The 15,960-nt window shown below is 56.1% G+C and overlaps 1 protein-coding gene and 1 long non-coding RNA gene across 3 annotated transcripts in view; one reads left to right on the top strand and one right to left on the bottom strand.

The window, feature by feature from the left end:
- Positions 1-620, bottom strand: part of LARP1 (La ribonucleoprotein 1, translational regulator) — a 45,712-nt gene extending 45,092 nt beyond the window's left edge. For both annotated transcript variants that reach the window (XM_039701650.1, XM_039701651.1), the window contains exon 1: positions 165-620. In XM_039701650.1, coding sequence (XP_039557584.1) covers positions 165-507 — 343 coding nt within the window. In that variant the 5' untranslated portion in view covers positions 508-620. The remainder of the gene's footprint in view (positions 1-164) is intronic.
- Positions 621-738: 118 nt separating this feature from the next.
- On the top strand, positions 739-1,668 carry LOC120498657. The gene is made up of 3 exons (XR_005626701.1): positions 739-1,069; positions 1,400-1,429; positions 1,539-1,668. It is a non-coding gene; the product is annotated as an uncharacterized LOC120498657 (long non-coding RNA).
- The last annotated feature ends 14,292 nt before the right edge of the window (positions 1,669-15,960 follow it).

Below are 15,960 nucleotides of genomic sequence, written 5' to 3'. Positions count from 1 at the left end.
GGGGCGCGCCCCCGCGGGGCGGCCGGCGGCGCGCACGGGCCTGATGCAACGCCCGGCCGAGCCGGGGGGCGGGAACGGGGGGGGTTGGCGCGGCCGCCCGGGGCGCGGTCGGCGGCGCACCCGGGCCCCCCCCGCCCCGCTCCCAGAGACCCCCGAGCACCCACCGGGAGGCGACTGCCCGTTCACGGCCGGCGCGTTCTTCGTCCAGGGGTTCACCTTGGGCGGCGGGGCCTCGATGAACTCCCGGCGCCCCGCGCCGCCCGCCTCGCCGCCGTCCTCCGCCTCGCCGCCGGCCCTCAGCAGGCTCTCCTTCTCCTGGTTGTTGCTCTCCTCCTTCTGCTGCTTAGCGCTCGGCGGCCTCGGCGCCGCCGGCCCGCCGTCGGGGCCCATGGGCGGCTCGCCCTTCTCCCGGCCGCCGTCCTGCGGCGGCTTCAGCACCAGGGCGCGCTCCTCGGCGGGCAGCAGCGGGGCCGTGCCGGGCAGCAGCGCCTCCACCTGCGTCGCCATCTGCGCGCCCCCGAGCCCCGCCGGGAACCCCCCGACCCCGGTGCCGCCGCAATATGGAGCCGCGCGGGGACCACGCGACTGCCGCGGGGGCGCGCGCCCCCGCGGGGCGGCCGGCGGCGCGCACGGGCCTGATGCAACGCCCGGCCGAGCCGGGGGGCGGGAACGGGGGGGGTTTAAAGGGCTCCGGACCCTGCCGGACAGCCCGGCCTCGCTGCCCGGCTGCGAGAGGCTGCGAGAGGCCGGGCTCGGGCCAGGGTGCTGCTTCCGGCTCGGGGAGTCCGGAACGAGCGCGCCGCTGGAGCCCCGGAGTCCCCGAGCCGGCTTCCATAATCTCCCCGGCCGGAGTCAGGCAGGAGCCGAGGGGTGATAGGGATGTGCTCGGTCACCCACGCCTGCGGATAACGTGTCTGGAAAGTGCAGGAAGGGACTCGGTGCGTGTCCCGGGGAATCGGGGAGCCACAGGAGCGGCCGGGCTGGGCCAGCTGGTCCCACCTCGGTGTAAACAGCATCGTCCCGGAGCACATGGCACAGACCGCAGCCAGACCGCTCTTGGATGCCTCCGGTGAGGCAGACCCCCAGCCTCTCTACTCTCTGTCCCAGTGTGGGTCACTGCACAGTAAAGAAGTTCTTCCTTATATTCAGGTGGAACTTCCTGTGCATTAATTTTTGCCCATTCCCTGTGCCCTATTGCTCAACACTCTGCTCCATGTGCTCGGCTCCCCCCTTTAGATATTTATACACATTGGTGAGGGAGAGACCGCCTCTCATCTCCTGCGTCCAGCAAAACCTTTGTTTGAGTAGGCTAAAATATTTAATTGATCTCTAGCCGATAGAATGTCACTTGCTCATCGCCGTCATTAATATTCCTGGTATTTGTCCTCAATTCTTGCAGCCAGCAAGACGACGACTGCAGACAGTGTGTGTATGTGCACAGGAATTATCCACTTTAAAAGGCAACTTGCATTGCTGATACCATTTAGCACAACCTGCCTAATTCACAGGAGCCCTTACTTGATGCTTTTTTTATTCAGTGCAAGCCTCTCCCAGCCTCTTCCCTCATCACAGTGAGCACACCACTCTGCTTCTGCTCGGAAAGGTTCATCTGGAAGTCCCAGCATGTCCTGCAGCCCCAGGGACACATCCATGCAATCCCTGCAGGACACATCCCGTCGGCATGACAAGGCACTGAAGATGTAGCTGCCAGCTGCTGATGCATGGAGAAGGATGAAAAGCTGATTTCACTGTTGGAAGGAAAGAAGAATGTGAGAAACAAACATGAGCTCAGCACAACATTTGGAAAGGCAACAGCATCAGGGCTCTGGCGGATCCACAGAGGGAGTGCCAGGCTATCAGGGATGCTCCACTGAGACCATCTCAGCTCTCTGTGTGCCCTGGTACCCAACCTCTTGGCTCAGAGAATACCCTGCTGTACCACAGCCTCAGGGATCAGCAACAGTTATCCCAAAACACTCAAGAATTTGGCCAGTAAAATTCCATAAGGAAGTTTAAATATAACTCCAAAAGAGAGGTCTGCTGGCCTGGCTGGCTCAATACCCGAGCTGCAGTAACCCAAGCCACATCCTGTGCTCCTGTGCCCAGTCCCTGACGTGCTGGTGGGTCCCTTTGTGACTTGGGAGCTGCACAGCTCGCAGCCAGTCTCCCACCTGCACCCTCTCTAGGACCAGCTCCTGGCATGGGGAGCACAGCTGGGTGAGGAAGGTGGCTGCAGCCAGGGGACCTGCAGGCCAGTGGTGTCCCTCACCTGTCCCCCAGCCAGGGTGCAGCGTTCCAGCTCAGTCCCTTTGGGCTCTGCTGCCACGTGAGCAGGAGCGAGCCCGCGGTGGCCAAGAGCCAAAGTGGCTCCAGAGCTGCCAGGCAGCAGCTGGGTGAGTCTCACCCTCATGCAGTGCCCGGCCAGGCCAAACCCCAGCAGGTTTCCAGAGTTAGAGAATAAGTGCACGAGCAAGGGGGGAGAGAGGGAAGTGTCCTTGCAAGCTTCTTGCATCAGCTGTAGGGAACATCACCGTGGCAGGTCAGCTCTCACACACCCATCCTTCATGGGAAGGGAAGCTGGCTGGGCACCACCTGCACGCTGGCCATGTCCAGCAAGCTCCATGTGCTTCTCACCTCTGCTGGACCCATCTTACCCCACTCTGCCCGGCGTCCACAGCACTTGGATATTCTGCTCCTCCCTCCAGGGGCTTGCTGAGAAGCAGCCGAGGAGTCTCCACATTTGTGCAGCACAATCCGCTGGCAAGTAATCCATCTCTGCTTTCCCCAAATTCAACAAAAGCACCTGACTGGCACCCCCAGTCCTGCTTGCCTCATCCTTCACGCCAGCTGTGTCCCTGTGCCTGCCCAGACCACACGGAGCACTCCCTGTGCTGGCCCTGCGCAGGCTCTGAGGAAGCAGTCTCCAGGGAAACCCCTCTGCTGAGCAGGGATTTGGGCAGGAGCTCCCCACCTCCCTTGCTCCCTGTACAACAGCTTATTTATTTCTCCCCGACTGAAGCGTGGCTTGCATATTTATCACAGACAGCCGGCTGCTTTGGTGCTGGCCTGGAGGTTTAAAGATGCTTTGATGGTGGCCATTAATGTCTCTGAGCCTCTCTGGGCCTTGCTTGGCTGGAATATCCCCAGCTTCATTTCTGCTGGTCTGGCAAGCTCACCAGGGGCCCAGCCTTCCCTTTGGGAACAGCTTTAGTTCAGTGGCCTGGAGCAAGGCCTGTGCATGGCGAGGAGCACAAAGCAGCCAATGTGACTGATATGCTCCTTAACTTCACCATCCTGTTTGGCTGGTAGCTCAACCCCTTTCTCAGGTTCCACTTGCCTAATTTTGTCCAGCGCTGTGGCCACGAGGGCACCGTTAAAAGTGTTTCCTGCAGTTTCACCTTTGCTCCAGTCTAGTCCTGAATGCAGATCAGTGTCTGCAGCACTCCTGGTCACACCTCCTCTCCCTGCATCCAGGGGCTGTGCACACCTCGCAGTCAGCTCTGATCTGAAGTGTGCTTCCCAAGGGAATTTTCTTTCCCCAGCACTTCCAGACCAGTTTGCTTGCTGCCAGTGCTGGTCACGCTGTTCCCTGGTGAGATGCCCAAACTTTACACGTGGATGGCAGAATATTAAGGCTCAGGCATCTTTAACGCTGTGCAAAAGAGGATTTTTCCAGGAAAGTCCAAGCTTCCTATCCTGAGTCATATGCTTTGACTTATTTATGTGGTTGTTATTGCTCCGTGAACCCTGCCAGGCAGAAACATTGTCAGGGACAAGGCACACAAGGTTGGGCTGACTTTCCTGCAGCAGCCCTGCAATGTTGCCCTCCAGCAAACCCAACTGCCCCTGGCGGGTGTCCTGCTCCCAATGCACTTGCAAATGAAGCCTGACCATCCAATTGCTGGTGCCCACAGGCAAAAGCATTTCAAAGGACACCCAGAGCTCATTCCTGGAAGAGAAAGATCTTCACTCTGAGAAGAGGGTGGTGTGATGGTGCAGAACCATTCTCAGGACTCTGGGCCAACAGTTACAACCCTCAAACTGAAATGGGAATTTTTAATTTCAGAAAATCTGACAGTTTCCCATTGAAAAATACTCAGCTTGCCATGAAGTTCTGCATCAGGATAATCTGACCCAACCTTTTCAGTCTGGGTGAGATTCTTTCCCACAAAACAGTGGAAGCCCAAATTCCAGTCCCAATTTGCTGTGCCACTGGTGAGTGGGGCTGAGGGCAGGCTGCCAGCAAATCCCTGTGACCCTGCCATGGCAAGTGCCTCCAACCAGCAGACACCTCTCAGTGGCACATAGAAGCCATCACAAAGAACTCGAGTACTTTTTAAATTAAACACCCAAACCTTTTATTCTACTACTCAAAATATCCACATTTCAACCTGCTTTAGCTCAGAACCAGAAGAAAGTGCCCATTCCTGCAGGTTTCTGCCAGAGACAACTCCAACATCCCCTTATTTAACCCAGATTTTAGCCTCTCCTTGCCCCATGTTTTTAACCCCAGAGCTCCCAGCCCTGCTCTGGAGAGAGGGACCATGCACTCAAGCACAATGCATGGCCAGAGCAGCTATCTCAGCTTCTCCACTTCTTCTGCCAGGCCACAGGGATGAGAACACACTGAGTGCTCCCAGATAGTCCCATAGGCTTTTCCTATCTGCAGCCAGAGAGATGGAAGACACTCCCTGGCTCTGAGATTAATTCACTTGGACCCTTCCAGCAGAGCATATGAAGGATCAGCGTGAGGAGTGAGCGCATTCCCACCAATAAGTAATTTCCAACCTGAGTAATAAAACAGCAGACACTAACGAGTTCCATTACATCCCCATTAAAAAGTGCTTTCACTTAGCAGGGCTCCCCAGCCCAGGGGCTGGGGCTCAGTGGTTTGGTGCTGCAGCCCTGCCAAAGGCACTGTGCTCTCAGGGCACTTGTGCCATGCATGGGATAGGAAGCAGCTCCCAAAGCTGCCAGCCCCTTGCTGCTCTCGCCCATGGGAAATGGTGCTGCAGATGTGTTCATGCCGGAGAGTGCACCCCATGGATTTTCCTGGTGCTAGGAAGTTAGATTGAAATGTGAGCAAATATCCTGTAATTAAAGTCTGAAGCCTGCTATGCAGCTTTTGAGTGTTTTTAATAAGTTGGGTTGGAGGGAGGGGTATCTAATGATACATAACTGCTTTTATCATCACAACTTTTCCCTCCAAAAGCCACAGTTCTTGTAGGACTCTCCCAAAGCCAGTAAATAATCTTGACTGCTTGAGAAAAATTCCCCCATTTCCTAGTTATTGATGGCATGGGCTTTGGAAAGCAATACCTCCTCTAGAACACAATTTCTCACCTTGTATATTTTACTGGAGATATATTAACCCAGGGTTTCTTATGTCCCCTAAACCATTTCCATTTCCAGGAGCTTGTGAAAACATGACATAAGTTGACCACTGAACCTGATATTTTCTCTGAAGGATATTTACCCTCTATGCCACCCCTCTGCCATCAGAAATTTCAGCAGAAATATTTCAGACACTTCTACAAAGAGAAATGAGATATAAGAGCTCTACTATCCTTATTCAAGACTCCTTAAGCTCCACATGCTTCAGATGAGATGTCCAGCATCCTTCCCAGGTCCCACAGCAGTGCCAGAGGTCCCTGACTCAGCCCACACAAGGATGTGACATTCCCAGGGGGAAACAGAGCACGCTGGCAAGGTGCTGTGATTCCCAGGAATTTGAGTTTCCCTGCCATCAGCTCCTTGCACCAGCACTGGCCAGGATCATACATCTTTCTGCCTTGTGCCTGATGTGCAGGGAGGCACAGCCAGAGGCTGCTCCACAGAGCTCAATTGATTCAAGCACTGGCAGCTTGTGCAGGTGCCCTAAAAGCTCCCAAAGATTCAAGGTGAGAATCAATAAGATTGATGGGTGGAATTGCTGGGATGTTTTCCTCTAAGCACCTAAGGATAATTAACAGCCAAATGCTTGGAGTCAACCACCAAAGTTATGAAATACTAAATCAGAGGCAGCTCCCAGCAGCTTGGCTGGCTCCCTTTGCAGGCTGTACATTCCAGATGAAGCTGTCAGCCATGCACTGCCACAAATTCTCTCTTTTCCCCTGGGACTTCTGCTCCTTCCAGTGGCTGGCAGTTATTTAAATATTGTTTTACCCCTCTGCAGGCAAAGCAAAGCCCTGGGCTTTGCCATTCAAATCCTAGCCTGACCCACAGCACAAGGACATCGCTGCTGGGTGTTTCCCTGGCAGGCAGCACGCTGGGATCTGTGTGTTGCACCAGGAGGTACAGATCCTGCAGGTGCTGTTCTCCTCCTTGGACAGCCAGCGAACTGACAAATAGCGAGAAGTTAAAATAATTTTGCTCTTTTGTGTGTAAGATTTCTGCCTCCCAATTTTTGAGGGCATTGGGCATCCTACCCCAGTGTTTTCCTTCCCACTTTTGCAGCCACATTGACTCTGGTGCCAGGCACAAGCAGCCAGCATCCTGGTCTCCAGCAGGCCTCAGGGGGGTACCAGAGGATGTGAAACCAGGCAGGAACCCCTTCCAGAGGCAGTCTGGAATGGTGGGGCTGAGCTCCTGGCCAGCTGTCCCACACAGAGTTCCTGTGACCAGGAGGGTCAGCACACAGCCACTCCCTGTCCAGCCAGTCCTGGCTGCCTGCCCCAAGCACCAGCCATCACACCAGGAGTGACAAAGGACCCAGGAGGGTACAGCACATCTCTGTGTGCAAGAGCTGCACTGTGCACTTCAGCAAAGGGGCTGGAGCAGGGGCAGCTCCATGCCTGACTCTGCTTGACCCCTAGGCATGACTGAATGATCCTCGTTTAACCTTGGGCTGTGCTGTGTGTGCCTGTTTTGCTCCTGATTCTTCCTCCACTGCATGTTTCTGCTCCCATCCCTGCTTCCACTGCAGGGAAGTTTCAGTGCTGGACAGGTTTTCCTGCCTTTTCTCCCCATGCTGTGACCTGGGAAGGCTCCATCCTGCACAGCTGTCCCATGCAGCCAGCACCCAGGGTGCATGGAGGGGACATGGGGAGCATCTCTTCCCCTCCCCTGTGCTCTGCCTCGAGCCAGGCCCTCTGGCTGTGACTCCCACTCAGCCTCACCAGCTTTGTGTTTGCTTTCCCAAATATTTTGCTGGTGCAAAGGAAACATCAGCCTGCTGAGTTGTGAGCTTAGCCACCTCCACCTCTGAGGTGAAGCCCATGAAGTGAGAGAGGTGATAACTTGGAAGCAAAGCAATGCCAAAGCCTAGAGCAACACACACCAGTCCTCCTCACCCCCTGGCAGTCTGCCCTGGTGCCACCAAGTCAAGCTGGGGACAGTCCCCATAGGCAGGACGCTGGCACTGCCACTGCAGCCACCACAGCCTCCTGATAACAGCCTGTCAGCAGCTGATCAGCGAGTCAGAGGTAAAAGGGCTTCAGCAAAGTGCAGTGCCAGCACCCAGCCGTGGCCACCGCTGTGCCAGCACAGCCCAGGGGACACAGGCAGGGGGATTAAGAGATCTGTGTCAGCAGTGGCCTTGTGTACACAAACACGGCAGCTCAAAGGGCTCACGTTCATGCTTTGTCCCCAGGGAGGTCACTGGGGATGGGAAAGGGTCGTGGAGGGCTGGACATGGGGTGTCTGTGTCAGTGCTCTCAGCCAGGGGAGGAAGGCAGGGGTGGCAGGGTGAGATTGGCCTCAGGCAAGGGGACTGTCCCCCAGCTCCCCTCCCTGCAGAGAGCCGGGCTGGGGATGGCAGATAATGCTGCAGTGCCTGCAAGGTTGCAGGGAACTCCCTGGCTCTGTAGCGGCCCTCAGGAGGGCTGGAGAACCTCACCTGGTCCTGGAGATGGGAGCAAAGGAAAGGAAAGGAATTGTTCCACCGGTGGTTTTAAAAAGTCAGCCCAGAGCTGTTGATCTAGGAAAGAGTCATCAAAGTCAGCAGCTGCAATGGCATTCACCAGAGGGTCTCTAAGTAACCCCAGGATATAGCTTGTCTGCTTTCCCAGCTCCAGGGGGCAAGCAAGACTATGGGATGCTCATGGACACGCTCCTGTAAAGCTTACAGGAGGATCCTGAGTCCATAGACCACAGAGAAGCCCAGGCTTCAAGATACTGTACTTTATGATTTTATATATTTGCCCTTGCCTCTTCTGCCCCTGTACTTCCCAATGAGCTCCTGAGGTTCTTGACAGCTGAACAAACAAGGGGAAAAGAGACTCACCTCAGGGACCCAAAACATCCTCTATCTCCAACGCTGTCAGGGGAAATCAAGGTGGGATGAGAAGCTCAATTGCAAATCTGGGGATGCAGTGGCCATGTTCTGCATTGATGCATTCATTTTTACAATTATATCAAGCAATATTAATCATATCCAGTGATTGAAGACATCCCGAGGATGTTAGGTGAGGGAGATTGATGGAGGAGTGACAATGACTGACCAGCTCCAGCCAGGCTGGGTGAAAGAATCTCAGGCCAGAAGTGCAGAATCTGCAGGTGGATTTTGTTGTATTTTGGCTGCCCAATTTGGCAGTGATACAAGAGCTTTCCCTTGTCTGGTGAGAGGAGCAGTGCTGACCTGTAAGCGAGTCTGTCCTCCTGCCAGGCTCGTTGTTAGACTTTGAAGTTCAATTATGAGCAAATAAATGCAAAGTGAAGCCATGTGCAGTCAGAGCCAGGATTACTCGCCTGTGTTTTAGTCTGTTCCATTTTCATGCTTTTCAGCTAACACTGTTTGTTCCTAAACATGTTTTCATCTGACAGCAAGCAAGGCCGGGACTTCAGAGTGGAAACAACAGGAGCCAGAGACTTTATCCTCTTCAGGGAGAGACATCTTTCAGGTCCTCTCCATCCTCAGAAAAAGGACAAGGAGAAAAGCACATATTGCCCCTCTCCACTGCAGCAAGTTACTTAAGCTCCTGTTCTCACAGTGAAGTCTTGCCTTTGTTTCAGTAGAGCCAGCACAGGGTCAGCACAAGGCCACCCCAAGGTGGGCTTTGCTGCTCTCCAGAAACCCTTGACAGCAATTTATGTCCTAAAGCAACATCACCCCCTAAGTCTGCCCAGCAGAAGAGACAGCGTTACTCCTGAAACGGGATTTTTTTTGAGCTTGCTTCCAGTCTACAGCCTTATCTTATTATTTTGTAATTCCTCTCCTAAAGATGCAAACCAAGGCTCGTGCCAAACCAAAACATCCCTGCAGTTTATCTGAGCAGGGAGGAGCATGTGGTGGTGGCCCAGAGCCTGGAGCAGGACAGCAGCTGGAGCCTGGAGAGCAGCCAGGAGGGGTTAATGCTGGTGGGCCAGGAGACCTCCCCAGGACAGCACGACACAAAAGCCACCTCGGTGGCTGCTTTGGACTTTTTCTCCTGCCTGGTGGGACAGGGACACCAGAGAGGGGAAAACCCAGGGCAGTGTCCCTGCACACACATCTCTCCCTCCCTGCACCTGCCAAATCCAGCCCCATTCCTCCTCCCAGCAGGTCCTGGGGGGTTTTTTCCCAGCCTCCCCTCCAGCAGGCACGAGCCATCCTGCTCCGCGTGGCGCTGCAGTTCCCGTGCCAGCCCTGGCCGTCTCTGCAGCTGTACTGTCTGAACTGTTAATTTAATAATTAACTTTAGTGAGCCTCATTAAGGCACCTCCTGCCTTTCTGCACATGGCCACGCTGTGTTACAGCCACTGATAATCCCAGCCAGGGCCAGGGCATGGAGCTGCTGCTGGGCACGCCGTCTGCTCGGGCCTCAAGCACTGCCCTGTCCTCCCAGGGCTCTCCAGCCTCTCTCTGGGGGCCAAACACTTCCATCTTGTCCCCTTTCCAAGCAGGGATCCAGTGACAGATGCAGTGCAATTGCTCTTTGGGGACTACTTGGGATGGCACCATCTTTGCACAGGGGAGTGGAAGAAGATTCCATGGCGAAGTTTGGGATGTTTTGCCTACTGGAGCTGTTCTCCTTGCAACAACTCCAGTGTCCTGTTCAGTTGTGTCACAGCCCAAACACCAGGAAAACCCCCTGGAAATTGCAGTGAGGTTGGCTGCTTACATTTAAACTTTTTCTAATGTTCACACTTACATTTAAACTTTTTCTAATGCACTGCATAACCACTTTTGAACCATGCTGAAGGTCTGCTGGCTGCTGGAGGGCAATGCTGTCCATCCATCCCACTTCCATGGGACAGGACAGGGTCTGGAGGCAGCTCCTGGGCTGCACCTGCCCCAGGAGCAGCTGCTGGTGTTCAGGGTTTGCAATGCCAGCACCAGAGCAATCAGGATCCGTCCTTCCCTGGAAGAACCAGTTCCCCAGGCAGCAGCAAATGGCACTTTCCCTTGGGCAGAGGCCAGGGAGCCTGTCCTGCTCAGCAGGGCTTTGCAGATAGGCAGGCTGCAAGGCGTGCAGTTCACATGAGGAGGGGAGATAGCACAGCCAGGCTCCCAGCACTGGGCCCTCGGGGAGGCCGCAGGGATGGAGTGAGCCAGCAGGGCTTTGCCCACGATAAAAGCTTCAGCACCCCTGTGTGTAATCAGGAGAGGGCAGCCCCAGCCCTTAACTGCATCTCTGGAGAGCCAGGCTGGGTGGGGTGACACAGGATGACAGTGCTGGAGATAACTGGGAGCCCCAGGAGGCAGAGCTGGCAGGGGAGAGAGGGGCAGCCCTGGCAGGGGGCATTTCCCACCATGGCAGGTGCTGGTGCAGCCCAAGGAGCTGTGCAGCTGTGCTGGGCTTCCCTGCATGGTCAGTCCTTGGGAACTGGCAGTGCCATTCTCGTGCCCCCTCCCTCAGCCTGGGTCTCTGCAGTGCAACTCCCACATCCCTGCTTCCAGGGACAGGAGACCCAGGGAGATATTTGGGGCTGGCTCTGCACCAGAAGTTGCAGATTCTCCACCACCAGCATTCCCAGCTGGTCCCAAACACCTCCTTCTGTCCTGCTCAGAAGCTCTTACAGGCTCAGAGACTCTCTTCTTGCTTGCAGCAGCTTTCATGTTCCCCTGTGGTCAGACTTGGGCTTCCTAAAATCATATGGCTCCAAATCAGGACCTGGTTCCAGCTTTGCAGCTCACACCATGTCTGTCAGGGCAGCTTGACCCCATTCCTGTGCCCACCCTCCTGGCAGGAGCTGCTCCACCAGTCAGGGCTCTGTGCTCTCAAAGCAGACTATTTTTTTCTCTCCATATTTTTAATTTTTTTTTTTTTTTTGACAAGCAGGGTGTTAGGGGAGCATGGCAGTCTGGTGAGGATGCTCCCAGCTCCCTGCCAGGGTTACAGCTTTTTCCCCCACTATTTCTTTGAGGATGGCACAGCCCCAAGCCTCCATCCAGCTGATGGTGCAGCTCTGGGCTCTTGCCAGCCCTGCCCTGTGACTCAACAAAACCAGCTGAGCCTGTAAACAGGCACCCCAGAGCACCCCAGGAATGGAGGGGGGTGTCCTTGGCCCCCTCCCAGCCTTGCCCTGGAGCCAGGAGCCAGGGGAGAGCTTTGGTGGTGCCTTGGCTCTGCCGTGGGCTCTGGCTGAGCTCCCAGCAGATGGTAGGTGCCATGGAAAACCCACTGAAAACCTGTTTATGGCTCCCACAGCCTCGTGCTGTGCTTTTTCCCCCTTTTGTTCTCCTAGAGAGTATTTGGAGGTGAGAGGAGGTTCCCCCTGTCCCTGGGGCTCTCTCTTGGGAGGCATTAGAAAATCCATGCAGTGGGAATTGCTTATCCTCTCCGGGAGGGATGAGACCCCGGGGTGGTGCAGGCAGAGGAATGTTTGAACTGTCGCTGTGCCCAGCAGGGCCCTAAAAGGTGGCAGTGAAAGCTTTGGGGTGGTTGAGGACGGGGAGCAGCGCAGATCCAGCTTGGATTTCCCTGCCTGCTTCCCCTTTCCTGCTGGGAACGGAGCCAGAGCACCACACGGTCAGGCGAGAAGAATCAGAAAGGACGGAATTTGGAGTGAAATGCTTCTGCTGGCTCGTTCCAGGACGAACCTGGGAGCGGGGGTGTCCGGGATGAGGGGAGCCCCGGGAGCGCATCCCCGGCTCGGCTCTGCTGCCACCTGCCGCCGCTCCGCCGCTCCCTGCCTCCGCACCCCGGGCAAACCCGCTCTCCGTCCTCCCGAAGGGAAGCACTTGTCCTGCGGGAACACAGGGTTTGCTTGAAAAGCAGCTGCCCGCGGCAGGAAAGCAGAAAGCCTCCTCCTGCCTGGCTCCATCCCAGAAATACATCCCGGGAGCACGCCGGGGTGTTTGTTTCCGAGGTGTCCTCGGCAGAGTAGCGGCTGATACGCCCTGGCTCCGGCTGGGGCATCCCCGAGATAAGGTCTGAGCTCGCAGAGCCGGTGCCAGGGCGAGCAGCGGCGCTTCTGCAGGAGCCCGTGTGCGCAGAGACATCAAATAAATGTACGTGAAATCCCATTTCCCAAGGGTTCCCAAAAGAGGGGATTTTTTGTTTCTGTGTCCTCTGCTCTCGGGACCAGTAAGAGCCAATTCCTTCCCCTCATTTCCCCAAATTTCAGCTCTACAACAACAGCTGCTTCCCACCCCAGCTGCACCTGGAGGGCTGGTCTGGCAGAAACCGGGGCTGAAAAAGCCCAGAGGTTCCGTGCTCTTTGCAAGCGTGGAGATGGTTTAAGTGAACAGTTCCTAAAGCCTGCTGCTCCCTGCGGTGCTGCTCCCATCCAGGGATGGGATGGGATGGGATGGGATGGGATGGGATGGGATGGGATGGGATGGGATGGGAGAACCAATCCCCCCAAACAGCGAGAGCCCAGCTGGGAGGATGCACTCAGGGCTGTGTTACCCCACGGCACCCTTCATCCAGAACTCTGTCTCTGAGCCCCTTTGGGTCCCGCTGAGCCGGGAGGAGAATCCCAGGAGCACCAAGCAGCTCCCATGCGGTTCCTGCGGCGGGCTCGGAGCTTTGCAGTCGGTTACGCCGAGTGTCCAGGCGGTGGCACATGCGGACTGTGCTCCTGCACTGGGGGCTTGGCCCATCCCGCCCTCCTGGGTCCCGCCCTGGGGATGCTGCCGGCCAGGTGACGGCCACTGAGGGAGGGAAATCCCTCCCGCGCGGTGAACACTGGCATCCTGCATTGCTGCTTTGAGCTTTCCCCGCTGCGGGAGCTGCAGGCGGGCTGGGATAACCCTCCTGGCCATCAGCCCGGTCAGCAGCGGGTCTGGCACTGCCTGTGCTGCTCGGCACACCCTCCCCGCCCATCCTGCCTCCCACCCATCCCCGAGCGGGGATGCTCCGCGGGATGCAGCTGCCTGCTCGTGCTCCCTGTGCCGTGGGAGCTGTCCCCATCCTGCCCAGCACAGCGCTCTGGCACTGCTCCCTTCCATGGCCAGCAAGGGTGAGCGGGCGGGATCCTGTTCCAAGTGAGGCAGGGCATTCACAGGTCTCCAGCACTGAGCAGCTGCCTGAAAACATGCCCAGGTGGCAGTGCCAGAGTGGCAGCACACATCCCCCGTGCTGGGCTGGGTGCTCCCCTCCTGCCTGCTGTGAGGGTTCTGGGGGGCTCCCTGCCAAACTGAAGGTTTAGGACAGGAACATGGATCACAACTGTTCAGCCTGGAGCACCCATACCTGGCTGCCTGCCACGGGTCATTTCCTCTTCTAAGGAAACTGTTACAGCTGCAAAAAGAGGATCTTTTCCCTTAAAAAGTCTCTTGATGTTTCCTCCTAATATCAAACTTCTCTGCTTGCTCAGGGACCACTCACAGCCAGAAGGATGTTACAGCTGCTCTTGGGTATGTTCAGCAAAGCATCACAGCATTAGCTGTGTGCTCTAGCTGAAACATTCATCCAGCTCCCAGGGCGACCATCCCTCTTCTCTGAAGCCCTGGTGGTGATCAATCATGCGGGGAAAGTGTGCGGATGTTGGCACTGCCCAGGTGGAACCTCTCACTGCTGCCAGCCTGCAGCGGGTGTGATCCAGCGCTGGCACTGGAGGGAAAGGGCTGGGCTGGGGGCAGGACACGCAGAAAGGAACGGGGGCGGCACAGGTAGGAAGTTTATGATCCCCTTGGATTGTGGAGTTTGAGCCAGCTACTGCCTCTGGTTGTAAGTGCAAAAAGCTTCCAAAGATCATCATCGAGCATTAGCCCATGGGATGGGAACCGAGTGGGGGAAGCCCTGTGATGCCAGGGACATGCCCTGATCCTGGGGAAGCCCTGCAATGCCAGGGACATGCCCTGATCCTGGGGAAGCCCTGTGATGCCAGGGACATGCCCCGGGCCTGGGGAAGCCCTGTAATGCCAGGGACATGCCCTGATCCTGGGGAAGCCCTGTGATGCCAGGGACATGCCCCGGCCCCAGGGAAGCCCTGCGATGCCAGGGACATGCCCCGGTCCTGGGGAAGCCTGCCCCCTTGCATCCCTGCACAGCAGGGAGTGTCCAGTCCCTCCTGGGCAGGATGAGAGGTTGGCAGCCAGACTGGCACAGCTGATGCCCGATTCCCGACCTGTGCCATGACCATGGGATGAATCATCCCGTCTTTTTTTTGCACATCCAGTGCTGTCCAGTGGACACCAGCCCCACGGGCTCCGGGTGTGGGGAACTCGGGAGAGCAGCCCGGGGGAGGGTGATGGGCACGAGTGGGAGCCCCGAGGCTGGGCCAGGCTGAGGGGTGTCCCGTGCCAATCCCGAGATGCAGATCTCAGTCTCGTCCGACTCCAGGGGTCTCCAAGGGCTGCCCTGATTGAGGCTGGGCTGAGCTCACATGAGCAGCGCGGCCGCTGCGTTTGATGTACGGAGCAGGAGGCGGCGAGGGATTTTCCTCCCCTTCTGGGGTTAATCCTCCCCTGCCTATCGCAGCCCTTTGATTGCAAAGCCCTGCAGATAAACCTCCTCAGTCACCAGCAGACTGCAGGCACCGAAAGGATGCGGGCAGGAGCGGGAGCTGGGGAGATGCAGAGTTTGGAAGCTGTCCCTCTGCAGACGGTGACTGTGTGCTCCCCGCAGCCTGCGAAAGGGGAGGAAAGTGCTTTTCTTTTGGTTAATCTTGATTAATTCTGCTTATTTAACCAGAGATCTAAAGTAGCATGAAAAGAGCCACAAAACCCCAAACGAGCACCGCTCCCCACCCCTCTCTGTTTGAAGGAAACATTTCCAAAGCCGGAGCGCTTCAACAAACCAGGAGCACACCCGCGAACATGCGGTTTGGGATAGGCAATAGCCACACCACCCTGCCGCTAGCCCCAGCCAGCTTTCATCACGCACAGGCAGCCATAAAAGCCAGCCTAGAACAAGCAGGGTTGTTTTTGCAGGAGTGGTCGAGTTTTGGATTTTAATAAGCCTCAGCTTCCACATAATTTTTCTCTTTAAAAATGCTAAAAGGCACCAGCCCAAAACAAGGCTTAGAAAATAGCTTGAAAATTCCTGTAAAATAGCTTGTAAGTGTTTAAATGCCGCCGAGCTTTGCTCTTCTGGGCTTAGAAAAGTCACCTCCAGAGCAGAGCTGCAGGGGGAGGGAGGGCTTGGGGACATCCCACTGCAGAGCAGGAGCTGCTGAGGGGACACTGAGTGGTCCAGGCTGTGCTGTGACAGAGGGATGAATGGTTTGGGTCAAACCTGTCCAGCCACTTAGGAGACACAGTGCTGGAGTGGGGACAGCCAGGCTTGCAGGACAAGGATGTCCTTGGTGCACGATGCCACAGTGTGTCCCCTGCCTGAGCACCAGGCTCAGGGAATAAAAGCCCTTCTAAGCCCCACACCTGCACCTGACTGCCCTGCCACAGCCTTGTCCAGCTTGGTTTTAAACCACCCATGGCATAACCTGGCCCAGGTTTGACTGCCCTGCAGTGATTGAATCATTTTCCTAATATCTGACCTCTGAGCCTTCTCATTGCAAATTAAGTTGATTCCAATTTGTCCCAACTTCAGCAGACCCTGAGATCAACTGATCACTGTTGTCTCAGAGGTCCTGGGAGATTTTATCATGTCCCTCTTCATTTCCAGCTTTCTAGAGAAAACAAAGCCCATCTCT

This window comes from Passer montanus, unplaced genomic scaffold (genome assembly GCF_014805655.1).
Source record: "Passer montanus isolate IOZ18808 unplaced genomic scaffold, ASM1480565v1 scaffold15, whole genome shotgun sequence".
Classification (NCBI taxonomy): domain Eukaryota; kingdom Metazoa; phylum Chordata; class Aves; order Passeriformes; family Passeridae; genus Passer; species Passer montanus.
The sequence above is the reverse complement of the archived record's forward strand: the minus strand, read 5'-3'. Positions and strand labels throughout refer to the sequence as shown.